Here is a 25,592-nt window from a genome sequence, read left to right as displayed (position 1 = left end):
CGCCGGGCCGCCCCCCGCCGCAGCCCGCAGGCCCCCGCCGCCTCCCGAACATGGCGGCGCCGGGGAGCCAAGGCGCAGGGCCCCCCTGTCCCGGGGCCGCGCCCCCGCCCCTCTCCCCGGGGAGCCTCTCCCTCCGTGGCTGTCCGACCACACTCCCTGCCGACCGCCTTCCTCACACCGACCACCCTGCGCCTTCTCCCGCCTGCGCCCAGGCACCGCCCCCGGCGGAGGCGGTGCCGCCCCCCCCGCCGGCCCGGGGCCAGGCGGCGGCTCTCGGCAGCGGCCGCACGGCGGGCGGGAGCTATGGCGGCGGCGGTGGAGGACGCGTTTCTGAGAGCCCGGGGCAGGACTCTGACCGCCTTCCGCCAAGGTACGCGCCGCGGGGCCCGCGCCGACGCGGGAGCACCGAGCGGAACCTCGGCATAGGGTTGCGGGTTCCGGAGGGTTGTCTTCCCCGCCGCGCAGCCGGGCGGGTGGTGCGGGAGGGGCGTGCGGAGGGGAGGCCCGGGGCTTTCCCCGGCGGCAGCGGGAGGAGCGCTTACAGCCGGGGAGGGGAGGCGTAGGGCAGGCGCTCGGAGGGACTGGGACAGGGCCCTGGGCCGTGATAGGGAGCCCTCTGCTCGGGGGTGCAGGCGGCGCTCGGCGTGCTGCTGCCGGGTGACGGGGGCTCGGCTGAACGCGGGGCTGGGGCAGCCCGGTGCTCCCGCTGCTGTGCCGGGAGCCTCCAGAGTTTGTTACCACGTCAGCTGGGGAGCAGAGGCGCGTTGAAGAGTTTGACCCCGCGGTCCTGCCCGCAGCGCGGGTGGCTCGGGCTCCCGTGAAGACGGCCAGCAGTGTCCAGCATCAGATTCGTTTTAAAATTCTTGTCAGTGCTGCTGAATCTGATCGCCGTAGCGTGCCAGTTCGTGCCAGCACTATGCTATCATGTGTTTGTACCTATAGGGGTGGTGACCTAACAGGTTTATGTTACTTAAATGAAAGGCAGGCGTACCATAACGGATGCAACTAGATAAGATCCCAGTTTCTTCAAGGTACTTCAGCCTCTCTCAGGCTGGAGGTCAGCAGCTACTTGCTCCCCTGGCGCCTCTAGGCTGGGCAGACAGCACTGTTAACCCCCGCGGCTGGCAGTGCCTGAGTGTAAGTCCGCTGCCCGGGAGTCGCGGTTCCGGGTCAGTAAGGCCAAAGATGGCAGCCAGCTGCTGACTGCTGGGGCTTGGCTTGTGGCTCGAGCAGCAGAGGAGTATGTTGAACATCTGTGTATACCTCACCTGTTGGTAAAATTTCCCCAAGGATGGAGGTTCTGCAGTGTGCCTAGGTTTTTCAGATGCATAACTAGCTCTGTGTTAAGAAATCTTTTCCTGTTGCCACACATGGAAGGTATTTAATTTCCTTGTATTTGTTTATAAATTACAAATTGTATTGGTTTGGTGAGATGGCAAGGCTATTCAATCCCAACAATTTTGTGGTATTTTCTTGGGTTTCATTGGAAATATTTGGCTTTGCTTGTTGCCAAATAAAGAAAAATCACCAACTCTGAGCATGTGAAGTACATGTATACAGTCATTCTGGCAACCTATTAATTGCAGATGGTGCGGTTGGTTTGGAACAGAATGCCTAGCATTTGTTGAGGGGACAGATGGCAGACCAGCCATCTAGTTATATCAACTGTATAGTGAAATTGTAACAAAAGGAGTGTTCAATGGCAGTGTAAAAATTTCTGAACAAAAGCTTTAAATACTTCTTGAAAATTGCCTTAAAAAAACCCGTGATTTTGGTATCTGTTTTCAAGGTGTGTTTCCTTCTCCTGAAGTGTCCTTGTTTGGTATTCTTTAAATATTAATTAAGACTTTTCTTACCAACTGGTTGTTTTAAATCTTATTCAGGACTTTTTAGGCTACCATCTTTGGGTACAATGTTTCTTTGTCAGTAATTTACTTAGCTCTTTCTTAAGAGGCTAAAGTTCAACACAACCTTTTAATAACTAAATGTTTGGAAAAAAACAGAACCAAGGGCTGATAAAACTGAGGCAAGCTTTCTTGGAGTTTAAGATGAAAATCAATTATCTGTGTTTTGTTGTTTTCCTCAGTCTTTAGGTTTCACTGCTCCTGTTAAACAGGTAGCTACACAAAATGTTTACTACCACTGCTATGGCTTGGAACACTTGTTTCCTTTTAAAATTTGAGTGTCTCCATTGGGAGCTTAATTTCATTTTTTTCTTACTGCCCTTTCTGCAACATCACTCTTCCACACCCAATCCCCTATTAGTAATTTGTTCAGTCTGCTTTCACATAATGTGGAGGTTATACCTGTAACCTGCTCTGATCTACTCCGGATATGTGACATGTGTGAATCAGAAGCTCATAGGGATCTAAATTATCCATGTAATCAACGGAACATAGTAGCAAACAGTGCATAAATACCCTATTTATTGACAAGAGACCTCTGTATGCATTTGCTTTACTTTTTTTAATAAATTCTCTGTCTTTTCTACCCATGTGAAATTATGCTTCAAATGTCTACTACTTTTATTAGTATTGTAGTGAAGAAACAGGACCATGTGTTTGGGTAGATTCTGTCTTCACCACTTCTCCCAAAAAGTCATATTTTGGTTTGGTTTGTTGTTTTTTTTTTTTTGTCCCAAGTATACCAGTAGCATGCTGTGCAAAGAATTTCTGTGAAAGTAGGTAAAGCACTTTTTTTTTCAAGTAACTAAACAAGTGATAGTACCATCAGCTTGACTGGCTGACAAGTGTTTCTGTTTTGAACCTGTCTTTTGCTAGTTTTAGCTGATGGTTCCAAAACCTTTATCTGGAAGAGGCAGATAAACCAGCATTGCATACTCATGTTCTCAGTTCCACATGTCATGCCTCCTTCACTGATCTTTTGCAAATGCTTTTTAAGTTGCTTCTCATATTTTTTATTTTGCTCTGTTCTCTAACCCTTTCCTATGACTGCTTTTTTTGCCATTACTGAATGTTGAAGTGACTTTTCTTTGTAGCACTTGCTAGAACTGTCGTGTTTTATATGAAGTTGGTAGTGTTTTTCCCATGTGCACTATCCTGCACATTCCTGCATTGAAGTTCACCTGCTTTCCTGAACAGTCATTGCATAATAAAGTGTCTCCCCAGTTCTTCACAACCAGGCCTTATTCTCATACTGTCAAGTGGCTTAGTTTTAGCAGATTTTACTTCCTCGCTATTCAGTTCCTGTTACAGGTTGTTTTGGATTTGTTGAACAGTATAGGTCCCAATACAGATTCAGGTGGGATCTGTGTATCTTGTCCACTTCTTTTTTTCTTACCAGTTTTTTATGCATGTGAGGTGTGTTAGGTTTGTGTGTAATAGGGTTTTAGTAGCAGGGGAGGGGATTATAGCAGTGGCTTCTGTGAGAAGCTTCTAGAAGCTTCCCTGGTTCCAAGTCAGACTCACCTCTGACCAGGGCCGAGCCAATCAGCGAGGGTGTCTGCTCCTCTGCAATAACGTATTAAAGAGGGAAAGAACCTGAGGGGGAGCAGTGAGGAAATGAGAGAAACACCTCTGCAGACATCCAGGTCAGTGAAGAAGGAGGAGAAGAGGGAGGTGTGCCTGAGCAGACACCCCCCTGCAGCCCATGGAGGTCACTGGTGGAGCAGATGCCCACCTGCAGCCCATGGAGGATGCCACGCTGGAGCAGGTGGCTGCGCCTGAAGAAGGCCGGGACTCTGAGGGAAGCCCACACTGGAGCAGACTGTTGCTGGGAGGATTGCAGCCCATGGCAGGGACACATGCTGGAGCAGTTCATGAAAAGCTGCAGCCTGTGGGAATGATTCATGTCAGAGAAGTTCATGGAGGACTGTCTCCCATGGGAGCTAACCCATGCTGGAGCAGAGGAAGAGTGTGAGGAGTCTTCCCCCTGAGGAGGAAGGAGCAGCAGGAACAACAAGTGATGAACTGACCGCAACTCCTGTTCCCTGCCCCTTGCACTGCTGGGGTGGAGAGGAAGTAGATAAATCGGGAACAAAGTTGAGCCTGGGAAGAAGGGAGGGGTGGGGGGGAAGGTGTTTTTAAGATGTGGTTGTATTTCTCACTATTGTACTCTGATCTGATTGGTAAGTTAGTGGTGGTGCTGGTGTTCAAATTAAACTGATGGTTTTTTTTCTCAAGTCGAGTCTGTCTTTTGCCCATGACCCTAATTGATGAGCAAGACCCTCTCTGTCCTTGTCTCCACCCACAAACCTTTTGTTATATTTTCTCCTCCCCATCCCTCCAGGGTGAGGAGTGAGTGAGTGGCTGCATGGTGTTTAGTTGCTGGCTGGGCCTAAACCACGACACAAAGACTTTCATATTTCAAGGCAGCTTGGCTTCCAAGAGCCTTTGGTGAGTAATGGTCAGGTACCTCTTGGAGGTGGTATCAAATGGATTTCCCTTGTCCATGTAAAAGCTGTCAGTTACTCTTTCTGAAGAATCAGTAAGTGCAGTGGTTACCGTCTTTGTTACGGTTTCCATTAACTTGCCTGTACAGATGCCAGTTTTGCAGCCAGTAGTTACCACATTGCCCAGGAAACCCTTTTAAATGTAGGTGTGATACTGGCCATCTTCCTGCTCCTCTGGTGCAAAGGCAGTTTCAAGCAAGAGGTAATTCCCTGGGGGTTAGCTGTGTTTTACTTTTGAGTTCTTCTGTGGATGCCACCTAATCTGAGTGGTTTATTATTGTTTATGTCTGTTTGTTGAATTATCTACTGGTATTTGGATTTGAGACAGATCTGATGCACTGTTTGTAAGGGAAGAATTCTGGCATTAGATCTTCACAAGTTCCTTTACAATAAAGATGGATACAAAAATTTACATTGTTTTTCGGCTTTGCCTTTACCTTTGGGTGCACCTTGCGTGTCTGGAACATGTGTTAGCCTTAGTGAGTGTTTGGCAGGCCACCTGCTCCTAATTCTTCCAGAAAGGGCTATATTAGTTTTCAGATTTATGCTATTTCCAGTTCTTCACTTTTTTTAGCTTGACTTCTTGGACTTTTGTATCTAATTTTCCAGTGTATAAAATCTTTCTTGTTTTCTTTATTTGGATTTTTTAGCTTTTTGAAAGATGCTGTCCCACTCTTACTAGCGTCCTTAGGGATGCTGTTTATGTTGTTTAGTCATTCTGGATTCCTTTTGGTCTGTCTTAAGTTCTTAGTAAATGCTGTACATATGGTCTGAGCCTCTGGGATAGTGTCCTTGAATAGTTTCCATGCCGCCTGCAAGGATTTTTTCACTTTTTAAAAACATCGTAATTACATATATAATTCGTCTTCCTTTGAAATTAAATACAACCACAGTTGATTTTTTTTCCTTGCTTTCACATGAGTGTTGGATCTTGGCACATTGTGATTACTGTTGTAGAGCTCTTCAACAGTAATATTTTTGAGCACTGATCAGAACTGCTTTCCAGCTAGCATATTCCATCCCCAATACTGTCTCCAACTCTTGTATGAATTAGGCAAATTTTTATGTGGGTTTTGAGCAACTTTTCTGTGACTTCACCTTGTCATTATGCAAGCCACCCCCCTTCACACCTACAGTCTTTGGCTGTAAAGTTTCTGTAATGAGTTTACATATTAAATTTAGGGGTGGGCATAAAGGCATGACTAGAGTTTAGGATTCTGTAGCCCTTAGTACAAATAAACTGTATCTGAGGGGGCATTTCCTACCTTGATAGTTATCTAAGAAGTTTAAAAGTATATATTTTAAAAATAGTAGCACTGCTTAATTTACTTGAGAAACTGTATTCTTTAGTGTTTCTACTGTAGTTTAGGCTCACTGTACATAATTTCTACAATAATTACTCTTCTAAAGGGTTTTATTTTGTCTCTGAAAAATGTATTTTGATACCTGTTTTGAAGGGGTTTTTTCCCTGATGCATGAAACTGCACCTTCCATCATAGGCTACCATGGTCATTCAGCAGAACCCTCAATAGTCATATCTTTGGTAGTCTTTGAGGTACACATGGAAAATACAGCTGAAAGGAATGCATATTTAATTATGTTGAAATCTTTTCTATTTGGACATACAAACAATAACAATGGTGGGTTTGAAGTCATAATTATTGATAATGTTTTAATATTATACAAGGAATTATTAAGGATTTCGTGCAAGTCCTTTACTGGTTTTTAAGCTATTCCAAGACTGAGAGGAATGAAAACAAATTCCTTTAAAGGTAAATTGCAAAACAATTGCAAGGAAGAAGTTTTTGCCTTTTGTGTTGTATAAATACTGCCTTCACTTAAAAGATTCCATTTTCCTTCCTGCCTATAGCTTCTTTAGAAAACCAAGGTTGTGCTTCTTGTCCAATTTTACCTAGAAAGAGTCACAGGCATACTTTGTAGGCAGGCACAGCTCTGGACAGGGAACCATGTACTTATTTCTGCTATTTTGCAGTCTTTCAGAGAAGTGAAATTGATTCCCCTGGAAAACCCAACATAAGAATGAGGGCATTTTTTGTATTTATTATTGTCCATGGTATACTGAGTAAGCACTAGGCGTGTGTCCATGTCCAAATGTCCTGTGATACAATAGTGTCTATAGAGAGACTGGATAGGAGTAACTTCATAACTAGTTTGTTTTCGTGAAATGCTGTAGAGTGTAGAGGAAGAAGAAAACCAATGTAATTTTAAAAAAACCCCACCAGGGAAAGTACTACATGGCTGTCAGAGGCCAGCTTGCAGTGGTTTATATGAGCAATCTCTATATGTGTGTGATCCTTGGAGGAGGGGGAAAGAAAGGGGAGGAGAAATTAGGAAAAGCAAAAGGGGAAGAAATAAAGGCATACAAGATACTAGTTATTGTCCTCTAGAAATGGTAAGGTTTGGCTTACATCCCACCTAGGTCCTTGAAGTGTCTTTTTGTGCGTGATCACAATACATGGCTGAGGTTTTCTCTTGTGAATTGCAGCTGACTACTTTGGCCCTTAAAAATTAATCCTTAGATAAAATTAGAAGCTGGCACCATTTTTCAGCCTATGCTGCTAAAAATACATTGCATTGATCCTCTCTCCATACTTTGGCATGCATGGAAGCAGAAAAAGAGTGGGAAGCTATTGAAACTGAGGCATAACAACATGTTCTGAAGTTGGACTTCTTCCGTGGTGATCAGCTGTGCAGCTCTTAAGGAGGCCTGGGAACAAAACAGATTTGGAATAGGAGTTTTGAGTGGCTCAATGTGTAAGAGCAGCTCCACAGACATTATTTGTCCTTCAGAAATGGAAACTATATATGCATCAGTTATCTGAGAAATCTGCTGACTTTTGTCTGGCATTTGCATTTTCTTACTGCTGTGGTAAATTCACAAAGTTGCAAACAGCCTCTGTGCTCATAGGGATGAAGAGCCAATGTGCAGGAGTTCTCAGCTCCACTCAATTTTGCAATGCAAGGGAGAAGGCAGGAAAAAAATGTGTATTAATTGAATCCTAATCATCTATTGCTTTACCTAGCATGCACTTTGTCTAATACAACTACATAGCTCATCTAAAGGCTTGAAAATTGAAACTCTTACCAAGAAGGATGCCTTTGTCATTCCCATAAAAGTTGTTGCTTGCTACATTTGAAAGGAAGATGGCAACCGTACATGCTATTTAATTGAAATCTTATGGAGCAACATCTAGGACCTGGATCATGACTAGATGATCACTGCAAAAACAGCTGTTCCCCCTCCTACCACTTGTGCCCAATGCTGTTTGTTACTAACCCTCTGCCAGACTTTGGCATTCCCCTAGCATAGCAACAGAATGATTTTTCTGAGCACTCTTGTGATTCAGTGCAAAGTCAAAAAAAAAAAAAAGGTTCAAACAATTTTTTGTGGTGCCTGACATACTGCTTAAGCAGATAAGGTTTATTTGCACAGCCTATAGTACTTATTCTGTTTGAGGGTGCTAACATGCAGCTGGTGAGGGAGAGAAGTAAGGTACAGAAGTTTTGTTAATAATTATCTGAACACAGGCCATTGATAAATCATTTAATTGTTAGGCAAAAGACTCTGGATCCATCTATGGTAGTGGAAGATGCTTTTACATTCTGTTTCTCGTTGCTACTCTCTTACCATATTAGTCTGTTGATAGAGCACTCGTGCAGGCGTGCTCCTGGATTTTTAAGCAAAATTAGCCAAATTGCAATAGTTGCAACACTTTAAAGTTTAGCTGGACTGATGTTATGTCTTGCATAAGGAAAAACTCGCATGAACGCCTCTGCAGACAAATCAGTGAGGGCAATTTCCTGGATGAGCTGAATTCAGAACAGGCTTAAGAGTTGGTGCAGGTGCAAGTTTGCACCAGTGGTGGTGTAGTAACACAACTCTCTTCGTGATAGTCAGCTTTTATTTATAGTACTTCATAGTAATTAAAACACATTCCTGATAAACAGAAACTTAAGTCATAAGTTTAAACTGAGTGTCCATATATTATTTTGTTCCTATATATTTGTTTTGTGGGGAACAAAATCAGTACGTCCTAAACTAAATCAGTAAGTACCACTTGATAAATAATAAGCTAATGGAATTTGGTTTAAGTACTAGGTTTATTTGTTTTTAAATAAGGTTTCTAGTTGGAGTGATTAAATAACAAGACAAAAGTAGAAAATATTTATTCAACCTTACTGTTATTTTTTGTAACTATTTGATATTATCAAATACCACAAAATAGCTGTTTACTGAATTATTTGACTACGACCAGTTAAACTAACATTTTTAAGTAAATGTTATTTACGTAGCCCTGATTCCTGGATCTTTTCTGTTGTCCCTGCTTCATTTTTTTAATTTTATCTTTGTCTTTCCTACAGGAGAATATAGCATATACCTCTGCATCATTTTCAGTTCCATTCTCTTTTCACCTCCTATCTCTTTCCTTTTCTCCCCACTCTTCTTCACTTCCACCCCTGCATCTTCTGTTTCTCCTTTCTTCTGCCACTTCTTGATTCTGTATGTGTACTGAACTTCTCTTTTCAAATTCATCTTATCAGTGTCTGTCTCTCTGCCTCACATGACCATCACTCACCCACTCAAACCAGAGCATCTGTGCAGAGTCTTAGAAACATTCAGGTACTTAAAACCTAGTGAGCTACTCTATTGGCATGAATATAAAGCAGGAAAAAAAAAAAAAATCCATGAAGCATATATTAGAATAGCCCCTGGTCTGGCTTTGCAACCTGCTTTGCATCAGCTCTGCATGCTCCCTGACAGTGCACTGTCTGCTTGCCAGACTTGTTGCTGTTCAAGAATTATATATGAAGCTTCTTACCTGGGACTTGGTCCAGTTTTCCTGCCTGTGCCAGCCAGCCTGCCTGACAGCTATCTGGTCTGCTTCAGGTGCTCCAGCTGCCTTTGGCCACCAGATACCATCCCTGGGGCTCTGGAAAGGGAAACAGTAGGTCCATAATTGAAACACAATCTTTTACAATAAAGACTAGCTGTCTTTTCTAAGTAGTTCCTGTAAAAATAAATAGATAAATGTCTCGATATTTTACACAACAAGTCGATTTTTCTCAGCATTAATACTGTCTACCAAGTTTCTGGAAAAGGGACAGGTGTTAAAAACCCTGCCATGTTGTTCAAAGATTTGAGCTTTTTTTCCCATTTAATGAGTTTGAGAATTCTGCCACTCCTCCAAAACAAGTTCCTGTTTCAGACTTTCCCTCTTCTCAGTTTTATTTTGTCTAGGTCATAAAGGATTTCTGATGCAAGCTTCCTTAACTGATTTTTCTCCTATAGCTTTCCACTTATAAAAACAATAAGTTGATTTATCTGCAGAAACAATGCCTTTGATGCAGCATGTAAGCTGTTTTTTATGGCAGTCGTATTTTGCCATGCAAGACATAAAAGAAAAACCTAAATTACTTTTGTCATTCAGATGGTTCCATAAGGCTTCTATTGCAAACTCATGGATAGATAGATCATTTCACTTCTCTGAATTAAGTTATGTAATTGGAAAAGTTAATCTCATTTCAGAATTAAAAGCTAATGAATGGCTAAAAGTTTCTAGCTATAAAATATGTGATTACTATTTAGAGCAAGGCAATGCTGATATGAATTAACATGTTAACAGATTATAAATGATTTTGTTTAGAAATTAAATGTTACTTTAACTAAAATGTAGAAGCTTACATTTGGCAAAACGATCTGATACCATAGCAACAGATGACAATTACAAGCAGCTTCCGGGAGTTGCCCACATTCCTTTTCCCTCACCCCAGCCTATCCATATCCATGGTGCAAGAGATGAATTCTGACCTCTGTTTTCTAACCACCTGTAAAAGAAACATACCCCTTTTCTTGCAAAGTAAGAAGCTCCAGTTCTAGATCACTTGAAAGAAAACAAAAAGTAAATCCATGCAGTAGACACGCTACTTGCTTATGTACTGTTATTGGAAGATTAGTTTTGCCTCAAGCGGTATTTCAGATCAGACTGACATAGTATGGGACTATATTTATGGATTATATTTTAATTTGAAATCATTTGCTATGTCATTTTTTTTAGATTCAACTACAGATTGATGTAGACAGTGAGTTTTTAACAGTTTAAATGCTGTTTAAAAAAAACCCCCAATAACACTAAATGTATTAAGCCAAATGCAGCTGTCAAAACTGAAATATTCAGGTTGCAAATGAATGTACTTAGCTGGAGAAACCACAGTGTACTTTTGTTTGTACTTTAATTCCAACCTGAGACATAAGTCTAGGAAACAGGACACCCAGTTTTGTTTTAATGTGTAGCCAACTGTTGCTTTATTTGCCGGATGTTGAGATATTTTTTTCTTAATGTGCTTATAGTCTTAACATATCACGCTTTTTTTGGTGGTACTTGTTATTATAGTATCAGGGAAACAAGTATATAAGAAAGTTGTAGCAGTGCAGATTCTGTTGTACCCTCAGTCTGCACTGACTCTAGCAATCAAAATTTGTTTCTGAGTTCTCACCTCATTATCATAGGTCTTGGGAACTATTGTGACAGTTCTAAATTAGGATTTTCATTGTTGCTGCTACTTCTGTTTTCATTGTTGCTGCAGCTGATGTTGCTGGATTTTGTGTTTGCTGACCTTGGTCCTGTTGAGTGGTTTCAGTTCTAACTCTAAAGAATGTGCTGCATCCAACTTATTTCTAAAACTATAAGAACAAAAAGCATTTAACTCCTTAATAATTTAAGGACAAGTCTACTGGAACCATAAAATGTGAAATGTGCATGTTTTAACTTGTTAATTAAAGAAGCAGTAATGGGAGTCTTAAAAGAATCAACTGAAATCTAATGTTATACTCTTGTGCTATGTTGTAGTCTTGTAATTTCCAGCATTATTTGCTGAATTCTTCACATACTTTTCCTATAATCAGTCTGTAATTACCATGTGGTATAATTAGATTAATATACTTTAATCTATTGCAGCTACCCATCAGAGGAAAATTTTGTACTTCTGCCTTTATATTTGTCCTATATGAATGACTACAGAATTCTGTACTTCCATTAAAGCAGCCTCAACTTACTTAGGTGAAGAGCAATCAATTTAATGATGCATGGAAACTTTTATTCTCTTCATAAGTTTCTCTAATGCTTAACTTTTATTGGGTTTTTTTCCTCTTTTTTTCTTCTTAGTTGATGAGTACCAATGGAAAGGGCCCTTCTACTTCATCCAAGGAGCTGATCCTCAGTTTGGACTGATGAAAGCTTGGGCAGTTGGAGACACTAACAATGGAGATGATGAATGGGGAGAAGAAATCAAATTAGCAGAGCAAGCAGTGCAGGCCATTAACAAACTAAACCCTAAACCCAAGTTCTTTGTGTTGTGCGGAGACCTTATCCATGGAATGCCAGGTAAGGCAATTAAAAGTGTAGAATGGGGATTGTAACTCCATTTTCTTTATAAAGATTTCAGATTGGCAACAAGGCTAATTTAATTTCCTTGACTTCATGTTATTCTTTGACAGGATTGGGTATACTACTGGTTTGGTGTTTGCAAAAAAAGTAGATGATTCTTGAGACATTATTCCGATTTCTTCATTTGACTTCCTGTATCATTCATTTTAGCGGTGTACTTTTGTTGGTTAGCTGCTTTGTTTTCAGTGGGCCTGAGGAAATTTTCTTTGAAATAAAGGTCCTAAGAACACACTTGAAAATTCTCTCTTCTAAACAAATTGCTTTGAGAAGACAAGTAGGGACTCTAGCCATTGGGGAAGAACAATGCCAAGAAAAGAACAAAAAACAGCAATGGCTTTTTGAGTACCTAAAGTGGGCAAAGCTCAGAGAATTTTGTGGCTTTCTAACACTTAATAAATTCAACTCCTTCAATATTTAAATTCTTAAAATGCTAAAAGTCAGCAAATTCAAGTTTTAGCATTCTGTCCTGTTGCTGTGGGACTCGGAGATCAGTATGTTTCTGTGTACAGTCAGAGGAAGAACAACAGACCATCTAGATAAGTGGGTTACCCAAGTTTGACAGTTATAACTTTAGAACAGACTGGTAATATTTTCTATTTTAAGAAGATAAATAATCTTCTTGGAAGTGAAAGAAAAAGTGATGTTACCAGTTGACAAGTGGTCTGAAAAGCAGATCTAAGCACAGTGTCTTACATTTCTTAGCCTTGATAAGAAGCAGAGCTGCAGACAGCCTTAGCTATGTAGCTGACAGCACCACAATCCAAGTGAGCTTGCAAAGTCCTGTGTGTGCTTTATGCTGCGCTCTACTTTGCATTCCACTAGCACCTGAGGTGGTGCTTCCCAGCTCATTTTTGCACAGCAAGGTTTTGAGCGTGTTGGAGACCTTTCACTAATTCCTTCAGTGTCCCGCAAAGTGAATTTTAAAAACTTAACTGTCAAATTGATAAGTCAAATTGATTGACATTATTTATAGGCTACAGACTTTCTTTTGACCAGAACACTATTTTAGTGATAGAGTGGGAAAGTGTAAAAACTAACAGATTTAAGCTTGATCGAATCTGCTGTGTTAACACCTCAGTATTGGTCATAATGTAAAGTCTGCCATTATGCAGTTCCTTTATTTGTTTATGTTCTTCCATTAATTTTGGAAGTACAGGTTTAACCCAGAATCATAAAATAATCTCTTCCTAAGAATCATATGGCCTTCCAATAGCAGAGTTTTAATTTGTATAAATGTTCCAAGTATGTTATTTTCAGTATTCCTTGTAAGAGAAAGAAAATTCAGGATAAATAATAGATGTTCTACATCCTGCTGAGAAGGATCTTTCACTCACAAATTTAAATAATCCAGGAAGCTAAGTTAATTTCATTTTACCTGGATGTTTCTCAAAGGCTTATAAAACAACGCAAAGTTCTGAGTACTTTTGCCTATTTTGACTTAAACGACATTATTCTAAGGCTTTTCTGTTGATAGGGTGTACGTGTAAACTACAGAGTGCCAGCAGTCTTCTGACTTCCACTGGGTACTGAATGGCTGGTTCCAATAAATAAGTCTTGCATGTGGCAGTTTTTATGGTTTTTTCTATTAATGGATATCTGTAGTCATTATTGTCCATTTTACCAATGTTTGTCTCAGACTTTGTAATATTTTAAATACAAACCTGTCAGGGTTTTGTGAAATGTTACGATATATTCATTTTGCTAACAAACATGTAAAAGAAACTGTGAATGGATTGTACTGCTGAGATCACTTACATCGTGTAATGCATGTGCTGTGTGTTGTATAAATATTTGAAGCTGCCTAGTGCAATTTCCAAGAAATTGCAAGAAGGAGCAGTTCATTACTTGCTGATCTTAAGGGTCTTTTCTAGCCTAAATGATTCTATGATTACCTCACTTGAGCCACTATATTTTAATTAATCTAATAACTTCTTGTTGATTGAAATTAAGTTAATACTTTGCAGCCTGTGTTATCATGTAGTTATATAAAGTAGTTAAGGAAATGTACTACTGAAAGGATTTTAAAATATTCAACTGGTGCCTTTGTATTCATACAAATGGCTTGCTATGCTGTGAGTTGGTAAACATATAAGTTCAATTTTACAGTCAGCCATTTGTCTTCATGTCTAAATTGATGAGGGAGAGAAAAGTGAATCGCTTTATGGTGCAGATACCTGTGGATTAACACTGACTAGTTGCCTAGAAGGGCAGGGAGATGTGTGATACAGCAAGCGAGACAGAAATGCAGAGTCAGAAAAGCACTTCATAGAAGATAAATCTAAATCTGTACGTTTAAAATATTTTTAAATACTTTAGTTTAAACTGTGTGAATGTGTATTTTGGAAGTGAAATAACAGGTTTTTCAAAAGATTTTTCCCTACCTTTTCCTCACACTTCCTTAGCTTCTGGAATAGAAACTCCTTCAAAACACAAAAAGAGTTAAAGAAAACTTGTCTTACTTTAAAATATCTTTTCTTTAACTCACATCCTGTTTTAAAAATGTCTTATCAAGATACTTACTGACAATTTCTTTGGATTGGCTTGTTAATAGTTGTTACCATATGAGGCATTAAGAAGCCAAGATTTTGGCCTTATAAGAACTTATTTGCTCTGTATTCTTTTATCAAAATAAATATCCTCTGATGTTAGAAGTGAAAACTTTCCACATTCCTTGCAGTGAAAGTTTTTGGAAAACTTGGTAGTACTGCAGTCACACTCTCACATTTTCTGCCACACGCCATGCTAAACTCTAGGGATTGAGGTGACTTCCTTCTCATGGAGGAATGAATTCTTTTATTTCTTCTCTTACACTAGTGTTTGAACAACTAGTGTATTTCTGTACCAGTTAAAAAGCAGGAGCCATTGTATTCAACTGTCATATGGCACAGGTCTCACTCCACTAATTACAGTATAATACTGTGCTTGAGATTTCATACTTTTTTACATAATCCATTTAAACAGTTCTAACTTAAAGTGAAGACACAATGAGATAAAAAGCTGTCAGCAACTGAATAAACTCTTAAAAAATTTTTAAGAGTTCCATTTCAAAATGTTATGAGTAATAGTGAAATTTGCCAGCACTTACATTATTTGTTACAACAAAAATTTGAAATTTTTAGTCTTTCAGCAATACTATGTTAATGAAAAAGAGAGCAAACGGAGAATCTAAGAATTTTTATAGCAAATAGATTTTCAGATAATCTGAACATATAAATGTTTGCAGAATTGAAGACCAGTAGTAATACTTCTTTTTCTGGAGTAATTTAAGTATTTTTCACTATTCTAGCGAAGGATGTTTTAGACCTATGTAACACATGTCTGCATTAGAATAGTACCACAATCATTTCTCCACTGAGGAGTCTCTCCAAGAGTGATTACTGTGTCAATTCCCTTATGTTAGTTCAATAAAATGAAGGATTGAAAAATTTGTTTTTTCATTGAGCAAAAATCAGAAATGACATGAGACAAGACACTGATTTAAGTTTAACAATTGTGAATTTGGCTTGTACATGTATCTTATTTAATGTCTCAAATTGCCTTTTAAATTACTTGTGTATATCACATATTAAAACTGAAAACATCAGCATTAATGAAAGTGTATCACAGTTACTCTTGCAGCATGGTTATTGAAGAAAGCAATGATCAACTGAAGTTCAGCTATATTTTACGATCCATTGGCCAATATCTATCAACTTCTTTGGGGATTATACTGCTTTTTAGTCGATGCCTGACAATAAAAAGGGGGGAAAAAAACCCTGGCTATTTCTCTCTTCTCTTAATATGTTTTATCATGGAGTTCTAAGTGTAAAGTTTATGATGACTGTTTTAAAGCATGTACTGTAGCTGTTCAGCTAAAGCAGTGTTTGAAGCCTTTTGCAAAGGAACTCCAAGAAATCTCAGAATTCCAGCAGCTAGAAGTGATGAACAGAATCCTGATCAGCTGGGAAGCAATCAGGCACAGCACTTGGAATCCATTACAGATGTCATTAGAGCAACGAAGTAATCAGTGCCAGTATCTTGGTATTTAGCTGCTGATTAAAAGTAGTTTGTACTCTGAATATTATTTTCAGAAGTTTTTCTTGATTACATAATCAAGAATAGGATATCTATTCCTGGTAACGCTAATATTGTGGTACATAATCAAGAATTTTAAGCAATACTTTATAGTGCAACTGTGTTACTGAAAATAATTTCTATAAACTTGATACTCACACCTAGATACACCATGATAATGAAAGACTTACTTCTGAAGACGTTTGTGTGCATTAAGTTGTTGTACCATAACTTAGTATGGCAAAAATGGTAATCTGCAAAATGGAAAATATTGTTGATTGGATGTTTGCTTCACTGCATTTCTCTAAAACTCTGGAAGTTTATTTCTAAAAATGTTTTTTCCTCCTATCAAGTTGGAACCTTCTGTTTTGTTTTATGACAACTTTCCACATTGTTCCATTAACCAATACCCTTTGAGCGCAACAGTCCAGCCAGTTTTTCACTCGTGTAGTTCTCCACTCATCTAGACTGCAGCATCCTAACTCCATAACCTTTCAATGATTATAGAGAGGTGCCTCACAGTAACATCAGCCAGCTCTTTCCGTACTCTTGGATGCATCCCGTCAGGTCCCATGGACTTGATTATGTTGAAATTTTTTGGGAAATACTTGGCTGAACCCTGTTACACTACTAATATTTCCTCTGCTCCTTTAACTCTGGGAGAACATGCCAGTGAAGACAGGCAAAAGAAGCACTGAGTACCTGTCACTTGTCACTGCCTCAGTCAGCAGTGGGCCTGTATTTTGTTTATTATTTTATTGCTAAAGTAGTAGTAGTAGAAGCTTTTGCTACCTATCGTGCCCCTTGCTGGTTTCGGCCCTCAGTGAGCTTTGTTTTTTCCCAACACGAGCCCTGCATGCCCAGATACTTTTTCAATATTCTTCTTTTCAAGTCCATCTTTGCTTCCTTTTCCCTTTTACATCCTTTTTCCATCAGTATTCAGGCATGCGTTCCTCACTTAGCCAAGTCATTCTCCTGATAGTCTACTACTTCCCCCATCCCAGAATCAGGAAGGACCATTCTTGTGTTAGGAGGACCTTGTCTTTGAAGACATGTCAACTCTCTCAAACTCTTTTGCCTTTCAGAGCTGCTTCCCATGGGATCCTATATACCAGTTTCTTGAATAAGCCAGTCTGCTGTCGTGGGGCCCCAGATTTGCTATCTGTCTTCCGTATTCCTCTCAGGATCTTGAACTCCACTTTGGAGGCTGCTACAGCTGAGACCGCCACAGATTAACACATCCTCTAGCACTTCTGTTTGTGAGCAGCGGGACTAGGAGCGGGCCCTGGTTGGCCCATCTATGTCGAGAGGTTGTCCCAGACTCCCTCGTGGATTGTTGTCAGCAGATGTCAGAGAGGTTATCCTCCAGGTCTGTGATCTGGAGACTTCTTCAAGTTGCTTACAGAAGATTTAATCTACTTCTTTGCCCCTGGTGGGTGGTCTGTAGCAAAACCCCACTCTTAGTGGCTGACCCGTCCTCTCATCCTGATTTAGAAGCTCAACAAACCTGGTGTCTGTTCCATAGAATAGCTCCCTCCATACATTGAGGGACAACTCCCCTGCTTCCTTCTTGCCTGTCTTTCCAGTTTTAGTTTAACATGAAGTATTGTGCCTCCTTCACCCCATACCTCGAGTGTAGCTTGGTGTCCAGGAAACAGGTTCTTTATTTCAACACCTTTTGTTACAACAGCGGAGAATTCAGCTGTGTGCAGCCAAGGTCACCCTCCTAAAGCCATGGAGAAACACTGACTTGTAAAGCTGAAAATCTAGCAGCTATTTTTATGTGGCTGAATTCCTTTGGAGGAAATTGTTTAAACTGCAGTTTTTTTAATGATACTACTGCTGTCAGTAACTTGATAGACATCAGTTCTAGCCAGCAAAGTCCTGTGTGTGATATAGCTTTAGACCAGGTGTTTAATTATCTTTCATTAATTGCTCTGCTTACATGGGTGAAAGAGTGAGACAGCAAGACTCCTGCAAACTTTACTTAGCTCTGACTATAATAAAACGTAGCTGTTTAGAGACTAAATGAAACGAGACTTGTCTAATAATGTGTATAATCAAAAAAACTGATAGAACTTGATTAAGCTTGATCTGTTAGCAGTGTGATAATGGATCAGTGAGCAAGTAATGTTTATGCCTGCAGTTTTAGATTCATTTGTGTGTATATGTTAATTAGAAGAAATCAAAATCACTAGAATTGAGTATTATGGCACTTGAAGTACACTGTGAATACTTGTACTAATTCCTTTAGTTAGGTGAAGGCATAATCTCTAACTTACTGCCCAGGTCATTCAATGTTATATAATCTGACATCAGCCTTTTCAGTCAATTAAATTCAAGTAGTGATATTCTTTTTTTTCCTTCTACCTTTGTTTTATATTATTAAACTGTTTAAGTAATGGCTTTCAAACTGTTATTTATAAGACACTTCTGAAACATTTAATTCTGGTGAAGGAACCTTTAGCTCTGCTAAGGCGAGTGGAAACAGCACCTGACAGGTCAGAGCTGTGAGTGGTGTGCTCTACTTCAGAATTCCTTTGTTTTGGTGAGAGGTGAGGAGGAGGAAGATGCCCACATCATTTGCATCTGCTAGTTCAAAGGTCTTTTCTTTGTAGGATCCACCTTTTTTTTTTTTTCATTATATCCATTTGTAAAGAGCAAACCAATCTAGAAAGGTGTGTACGTGTTGGCAGGAGACTAAGCCATTGTATTTGAAATAAACTGAATTCAAATACAAGAATTCTGTTGTCTGCTCTTCTGACATGCTTAGTGAATTAATTATGATGGTACTTCTTACTTTCTAATTAATCTGTCTATACTTTAATTTCTCTTATTAGCTTCAGAAGCAATTGTCCATCTTGCTTTCTAGTTTGATCACAAGATAAGCAGTTATGCATATTCATGCTTTCTCACTCATTCCCCAGGTCTGGTGTTGTGGGGCTTTTTTTGCATAGATTTTTGTTCATTTAATAACTGATAAAATTATTTAAGTGGTCTTACTCATTTCAGACACTCAGTGATTTTTTTTTTAAAAAAACCTTACCTTTCTTAGCTCTCTTGAATTACTTGTGCTGCATTCTTCCTCCTCTAGGAGGGAGGGAGGGAAGCTGCAAGGAGCCATTTTCCTGTTTGCTGGAGTTAGAGCTGTTTTGTGCCATTTTGGACCTCAGCAGTGGCCCTGAAATTGGTACACCTGGTTCCAGGGGTTTGTTGCACAGAAAAGAACAAACTTTATTTCATGCATTATATCTAACTGATATACACTGTTCTTACAGTGGCTTTTTTTTCTGTCCCAGAATATTGGGAATACTTGCAGCCTTTCCAAGATACTCAGTATTATTTCAAGTGGTTGCACTGCTATAGTAAAGGGGTCTGTGAGGAGGGACAGTAGCTTTGTAGAAAGTATATGATCGCAATATGAATTTTGTATCCAGACTAAAGCCAAAGTTTCATTGACTTTGTGTATTCTATTATTAAAAATGTCTCCTTAACATGAGACAGGTTTGCCATATACGTTTAATAGTTGTCTGTGGTAGAATGAGCATTGTCCTTGTATTCATGTGCCAGCATATATATTTTCACATGTGTTCTTCCATTCACATACATGCAGAAATACATTTCAACATACATAGTCTTACATTTTTAATATAACTTCGGGGACTCAACAGGAGGGAACAACTGTCTGCTGATCTTGATGGAGAAAGCGAATTGTGATGTGCACCAATCTTCTGCAGAGAGATGGTACCTATATGTACAGGTTTCTATAGTGTGTTCCATAGGTGAATTACAGCCAGTTACAGGTATAAATTGGCCAGTATCAGTTTAAACCCATGGCAAACCCCTCATCCTTTGGGAATGCCATTTCATACTTTCCTGTTGCTCAAGACCTCCCAAATCTATAAAGAGGATGTTAATTATCCTGGGAAATTATAGATTGGTCACATATAGGTGTAAATGCCATTGTTGCCCAGGCACACAGTCAGAAGAGTGTTGCCATTGCTACCTACAGGCCACCTGCTGCATGCTAGTGTGCTTTGGGCTGACTGAAGTGCCACAGTTCTGGCCTATTGGGCTTGTTGTCAGCTCATTACAGGAACTTGCTGTGTGAACTGGAGCTTGATGCTGTTGTTACTGTGGTCAGTTTAAACATGGGGTGACAGGAAAGGCCTTGATAATGGAGAGACAAGCTGAAAACAGAGGCCCCCAAACTATAAGCAGTACGTTGATGGTCTGTTACTGGTCATGGAGGCAGTGCAGCCTTGAGAGCTGGAAAAAGACTGCTTTAAGCCTAACAGGGGAAAAAAGCAGCCTAGTAGCATGGGAAGGCACCTGCTGCAGCTGGGGAAAGCAGTGCCCTTAACACCATGTTGTGTGTAGCGGTGAAAAGGTACAGTCTACCTAGAAAGTCTGGTATTCTGTAAAAAGACAAGATCATAAATTTGAGAGGGAATTGTCACTGTCACAGATTCACTGTGAGATTGCTGGAGAGGCAAGTGCACTGCCTGCTTCAGCATCCCTCCCTATTTCTCCCTCCCTTTGCCTGCTCTGCCTCTCTGCTTCAAGCATCCTGGGTCCCTGCCTGCCCAGCTGGGTTGTGTGACTGTCCTGCTCTCTGCCTGCTGCTTCCAGGGGCCCCGACTCTTCTGGGACCTTCTCACCTGCCAGCCAACTCCCCATGACTGATTACAGTACTCTCTGTGTGTGCATGCATCTCTGGTGCTTGGTTTTTTTCTCCACAGATTCTGCACATTTTGCTAACGCTAACTCCTCCATAAAGCCTCAATAAAGCATATCAACTCAATTCTACTAATTACAATTTTGGGCAACACTATGTGCTTTATGTGAAAAGCAAAACTGCTGGCTATGTGTCTTCTCAAAATTATGTACCCTATCCTGTCTTCCATGCAAACAGTGGTTTTTTTCATGTAATAATACAGGCGATGATGTGCGCCAGGATTTTTAAAAGCAGGTGCCAAATTTTGGGATTCTGAGTTCATATTTAGGCAGCAATTAAGGGACATGATTTTCAAATCAGCACTTCTCCGTTTGACTTCTGCTTGACAATTTGATGATCAGGATACAAGACAAGCTGGGCATGCTGGCTTTTATACAATCAGTAGCTCTTATAAGCTCTGACACGTACGCTGTAGAGAGTGAAGTTATTTACATTCAGAATAGACAGCTTCATAGCTGAGGAACATCAGAGCTGATGGTTCTGGTGTCCAGACAGCGGTATGGCTTCATTTCTGTTTATAATCTACTGTAACATTTGAAGGCATCCTCTGCTGAGAGAATTACTAACTGGATTATCTTGAGCCTCTTTCCTGTGCCCAAATTTGATGTGCAACTGCCACGGTCCAGAATATTTGTCTCTTGTTTCTGTTAAATACCCAGTGCATTAATATGACTCCCTCCAAAAGTGTAGTTTTTATAGATACTAAATCTTAAAAGCATAGGCTGCAGCATATAATTACAAACACCTGCTTTACAGTGTAACTCTAAGAAAACTCTTTTAACTTGTTCAGCTTTCTAAATCAAGGGGAAAGCATGTACCATAGCAAATGTTCCTAGACAAAGGGTTACTGTTTAAAACCTATTGGGAGTGTTCTAAATTCTCTTAAAAAACGGTCTTGGCCTTGACCAGGAAAGGTCAGTGAATACTTGGTTTCAGTAAGAGCTGAAGTTGGTACCTCCCAGGAAGTTCTACATGTCTTTTGGTTTTGGATCCACTAAAATGGATCATTGAGATAATACTGAGTTTCACAACTCTTACTATATTTGATAAAGTCCACAGTCATTTGCATGTGTATGTTCTTCTTTCTTAGGAAATATTTCACACATGTTTAATGTACAAACTTGTAAACTTGCAATTGTTTTGCAGTCAATTCAGCCTGATGTCCTTTCTAGGAGGCAGTCTGCTCTACTTGTACTTTATTACATCAGATATGAACTAGCTTGTTCATAGCTTCATAACTGAGTTGTTGGGAGATTTGGAGATTTGCTGCTGGTGGGTTTTGCACACAAGATGTGATATGAATGTAATGCTAAAATCTGCATGCAAATGCACAAGCTGCCATTTATACATTTGTGAACTGAATAAATTACAGAGAAATGTCAGGTCCCGTTCAAGTTCTTAATGTTATATACAGTGAATTAGTAAGACATTCTCCAAAGGAAAAAAATGCCTGATAATGCTTAATGTCTTTCTCCAAAAGTGATTTTACCACAGTAAATCTGGCTGTGAACTGCTTTTATTATTGCTTTTAAACTACTGTTAAATAACCCATTTTGCTAAAACAAAGGAACATTAATTTTAAAAAAACTTGCCAGATGAAATTAAGCTGCTCTGCTAGTTCTTAAGGGAAGCATGTATGTAAGGAGATATTTTGTAAAGTTTAAACTAAAACCATAATAGTTCTAGATGAGAAAGGGAATTTTTAAAAGAAGGCAAGGGCATGAATGCTGATGGTTGATTTGTCTGTATAACAAGCATATAAGCAGGTTAAAAAATGGTGTCTTAAAATATGGTTCCAGATTTAAAAATTACTGTAAGCATGTCACCTTTACTATATTTGCTCTTTTTTTGCCATTTGAACTGGCTGCTTGGTTTATTAACAAAAGCAAGTCTGTGTAGTTTAACTCCTGTCAGCCTGGCACAGCTGGGGAGGAGGCAACTGTATTCTACTGTCACATGCAGTTTCAGCAAAATTGTCAGCTAAATCCCAATTCCTGAACCTTTGTCAGTGGAGATTTATAATAGAGCAGGATGTAGAAAAGGCATAGATTGAATTCTTAGTGCGAGTTAGAAACAGTGGCTTTGAAATGTTGGACTACTGTTTCAGTCTCTAAGTAAAAATTTTATTTGTTGAATGCAAGGTAATTTTTTTTAATAAATGTCACTGACTGCGCAGTGGGGCTTTTTTTGTACTATCACCTGAAATAATATGAGCAGTATTTAAGTTTGACCTAATTTCCTGACAATAAGGTAGCTTAATCTAAATACACTCACCGCATCTGTTTCTTTTGCTGGTGCAACCTGTCAAAAACTTTGATACACTCGGTAGGATGGAGCCCAAACTAAAAGCATTCTTGGCTATTTTCTTCTCCAAACTCTTATGTTAATGTTAATAATGTCTAAGAATTTGGAAAAGTAGCACGTTATTTGTCAAACATCTAATAATACCTGTTTCAAGAAATGTCACTATGGTTGCATAAATAAACATTTTATAGTAATTATCTGATTCTAGTAAAACCTAATGGAGCATTCAAAGCCTCCAAACTGCTTAGTGTGAAATTTAATTTGCTCTAGTCAGCCCAAGAGTAGGGAGGCATGAGAGATGCTCCATCCATGTTCCACAGTACGTTGCAGTCTTGTATTGCAAAGAAACCATTAGGCCATCAGAAGCAAATATTTAATCTTCAGCAGGTATATACTTTGTATTTTAGCCCATATGCTCTAATCCAGTTTACACCTGAACTAAGGAATCCTGTTGACAGTAACTCTATATATATGAAAATCTTCAAGATGTAATTATACAATTGTTTCAAATCATATACTTTTATGATACTAGTATCAGGACAAATACTAGTACTGAAAATCTAGTACAAGTCCTAGATTTTATATATGTATGAAAATAAATATATGTGGAAGCATAGTTAGATTTTTCTCCATGTTTTAGTAAAAACTTAAATCTCTCAAAGTCCAGTTATTTCTTTTCTTGCTTCTTTCTCAGCCCAGAAAGTTTTAGTTTAGCTTATCATATTCTCAGCTTTAGCAGTTCAGCTCCTATCTATGAACATTTGAAAATGTATACATGGGGCGGACATCCACAGTGAGTTATGTGTTTGGCACATTGTACAGTAAGTGTATCTCTGTGTTAGAATCTTTGTTGCTTCCTTTGTTTTCTTGGAATTGGATTTTCTATTTCTAAAGAGTAACATGCAGAAAGTCAGTACTTTGCATTATGCAGGTATGGCCAGATGAGGTGATTAGAACTGTCTTTCTAGTTTAAAAGTATTTGCTTTTTAAAAGGCACATGTCCAGGCGTTTCCATCCCTCTGAATTGTAAAGGATTTTCTTCTTTGGAAGTCAGTGGCAGAAGATCTAGCCCACGTAACTTTGACTCAGTTCATCAAGCTGAACCAAGTCTTCCAAACTGGCAACTGTTAGACAGTCGGTGGAGGGTAACATGGTTTTAATGGGTAGGAATTGGGCTAGAGCATCCAGTTCCTGTTTGTATTGTAAGCTCTTCTCTGAGCACCCCGTAGGCAACATGAGTGTGGAACAAAGACGCAAACTGGCAAAAGATTATTTGGGTTAAGAAGGCATATTCTAAGGAGGAAGTGATTTGTCTGAACCATTGACTCTGGCTGATATTAACTGCCTTTTCATTCTGCACTTGTTCTGATAGCAAAGATGTCTTTCTAAGGATAGACAATGCCTTAGACATCAGGAAAAGTACATGTCTTTTTAAGTAGTTGTACCCACTTATTGAAAGTGTTTCTCAGTTTAACAGGCCAATTTCGTTGGACTTAAGGGACTAGTGTTTCAAAGAGTTATTAGTTGTGCTGTAACTACTTAATATGAACATATAAATATGATGAAGGCCTCAAAAAGCTGTAAAACTAACAGGTAATCATTTGAAGAAAGTGTGAAAGAATAAAATCTTGCTGTGTCTCTTAAAAACAAATAGTTATTGGAAACAAGACTTTCATACCTTTGACCTGTTTTTATTAACTTTGTTGTTGTAACTCCTGTAACACTGTGGTATTTTTTTCTGCTTGTGATGATTTCATCAGAAGAACAGACCCAAAGGCAGTGAAGGCCTGTGCTTGTTGTGACAGCTCTGCGTAGCTAGGAGATGAGTAAGGATAAGAAGAGCAGAGTTGTGCTTGAGTGAAGCATAATACTTATTTTCACAGCAGAAGGTAGAACAGTAAATGCCACGAATTAGGTTGTTAAGTGGGCACCTGTGTGGCTGGCACTCAAGAGAAATGTCAGCATTTGCAGTCATTATATTTAATGTCGTGCTCTGAAACTCTAGGAGCAGTTGATCCCCTAATAGGCTTCCTCGTTCACTTTTGCAGTTTTGTCATTGCTTTACTATTATAATTGTTAATTATTAGCTAAAACTGGAGTTACATTTTCTTCTTGTTTCAATGCTCAAAGTTATAAAATAAATTTAATTTGTGTTTTCATGCAAGGAAATTCTTTATTGTGATCACTTTTTGTGTCTCAGAACAGATTAATACTTGTTTCTAATGTACTGAAAAAATCATTCTCTTACAGCTGTAGACAAATGAGTATTTCAGTACTTGCTTTTCAGTGGAACTAATGAGATGAAGTTCCTTATAAGTTAGACTGAGTAATCAGTTTGTCCAGTAGTGAATATAGTCATATTTACATTGTTTTTAATTGTGTAATAATATTTTTTTGCGCATCGTAAATTTTTTTCAGGCTATTTGCATATTAGAAATATATATGTCTAAATAAGTGAGAGGAGACATTTTAGTTATTACGGCACAGACTAAGCCAGAAAAAACTATTTCAGACATACGGGGTTTATTAAAATTGATCAGCTTATTCTTGCATGTAATAATTTGGAATGACGCAGTGTATTGCACGACTTCATTGTGGCACATGCCAGAGGGGAAATTTT

At 39.2% G+C, this 25,592-nt stretch overlaps 1 protein-coding gene across 2 annotated transcripts in view; it reads left to right on the top strand.

Annotated features, from left to right (window-relative positions):
• The first annotated feature begins 249 nt into the window (after nucleotides 1-249).
• Nucleotides 250-25,592, top strand: part of CPPED1 (calcineurin like phosphoesterase domain containing 1) — a 49,214-nt gene continuing 23,871 nt past the window's right edge. For both annotated transcript variants that reach the window (XM_074885940.1, XM_074885939.1), the window contains exons 1-2: nucleotides 250-370; nucleotides 11,596-11,814. In XM_074885940.1, coding sequence (XP_074742041.1) covers nucleotides 304-370; nucleotides 11,596-11,814 — 286 coding nt within the window. In that variant the 5' untranslated portion in view covers nucleotides 250-303. The remainder of the gene's footprint in view (nucleotides 371-11,595; nucleotides 11,815-25,592) is intronic.

This window comes from Strix uralensis, chromosome 16 (assembly GCF_047716275.1).
Source record: "Strix uralensis isolate ZFMK-TIS-50842 chromosome 16, bStrUra1, whole genome shotgun sequence".
In the NCBI taxonomy this organism is placed as follows: domain Eukaryota; kingdom Metazoa; phylum Chordata; class Aves; order Strigiformes; family Strigidae; genus Strix; species Strix uralensis.
This window is presented reverse-complemented; position numbering and strand designations above follow the sequence as displayed.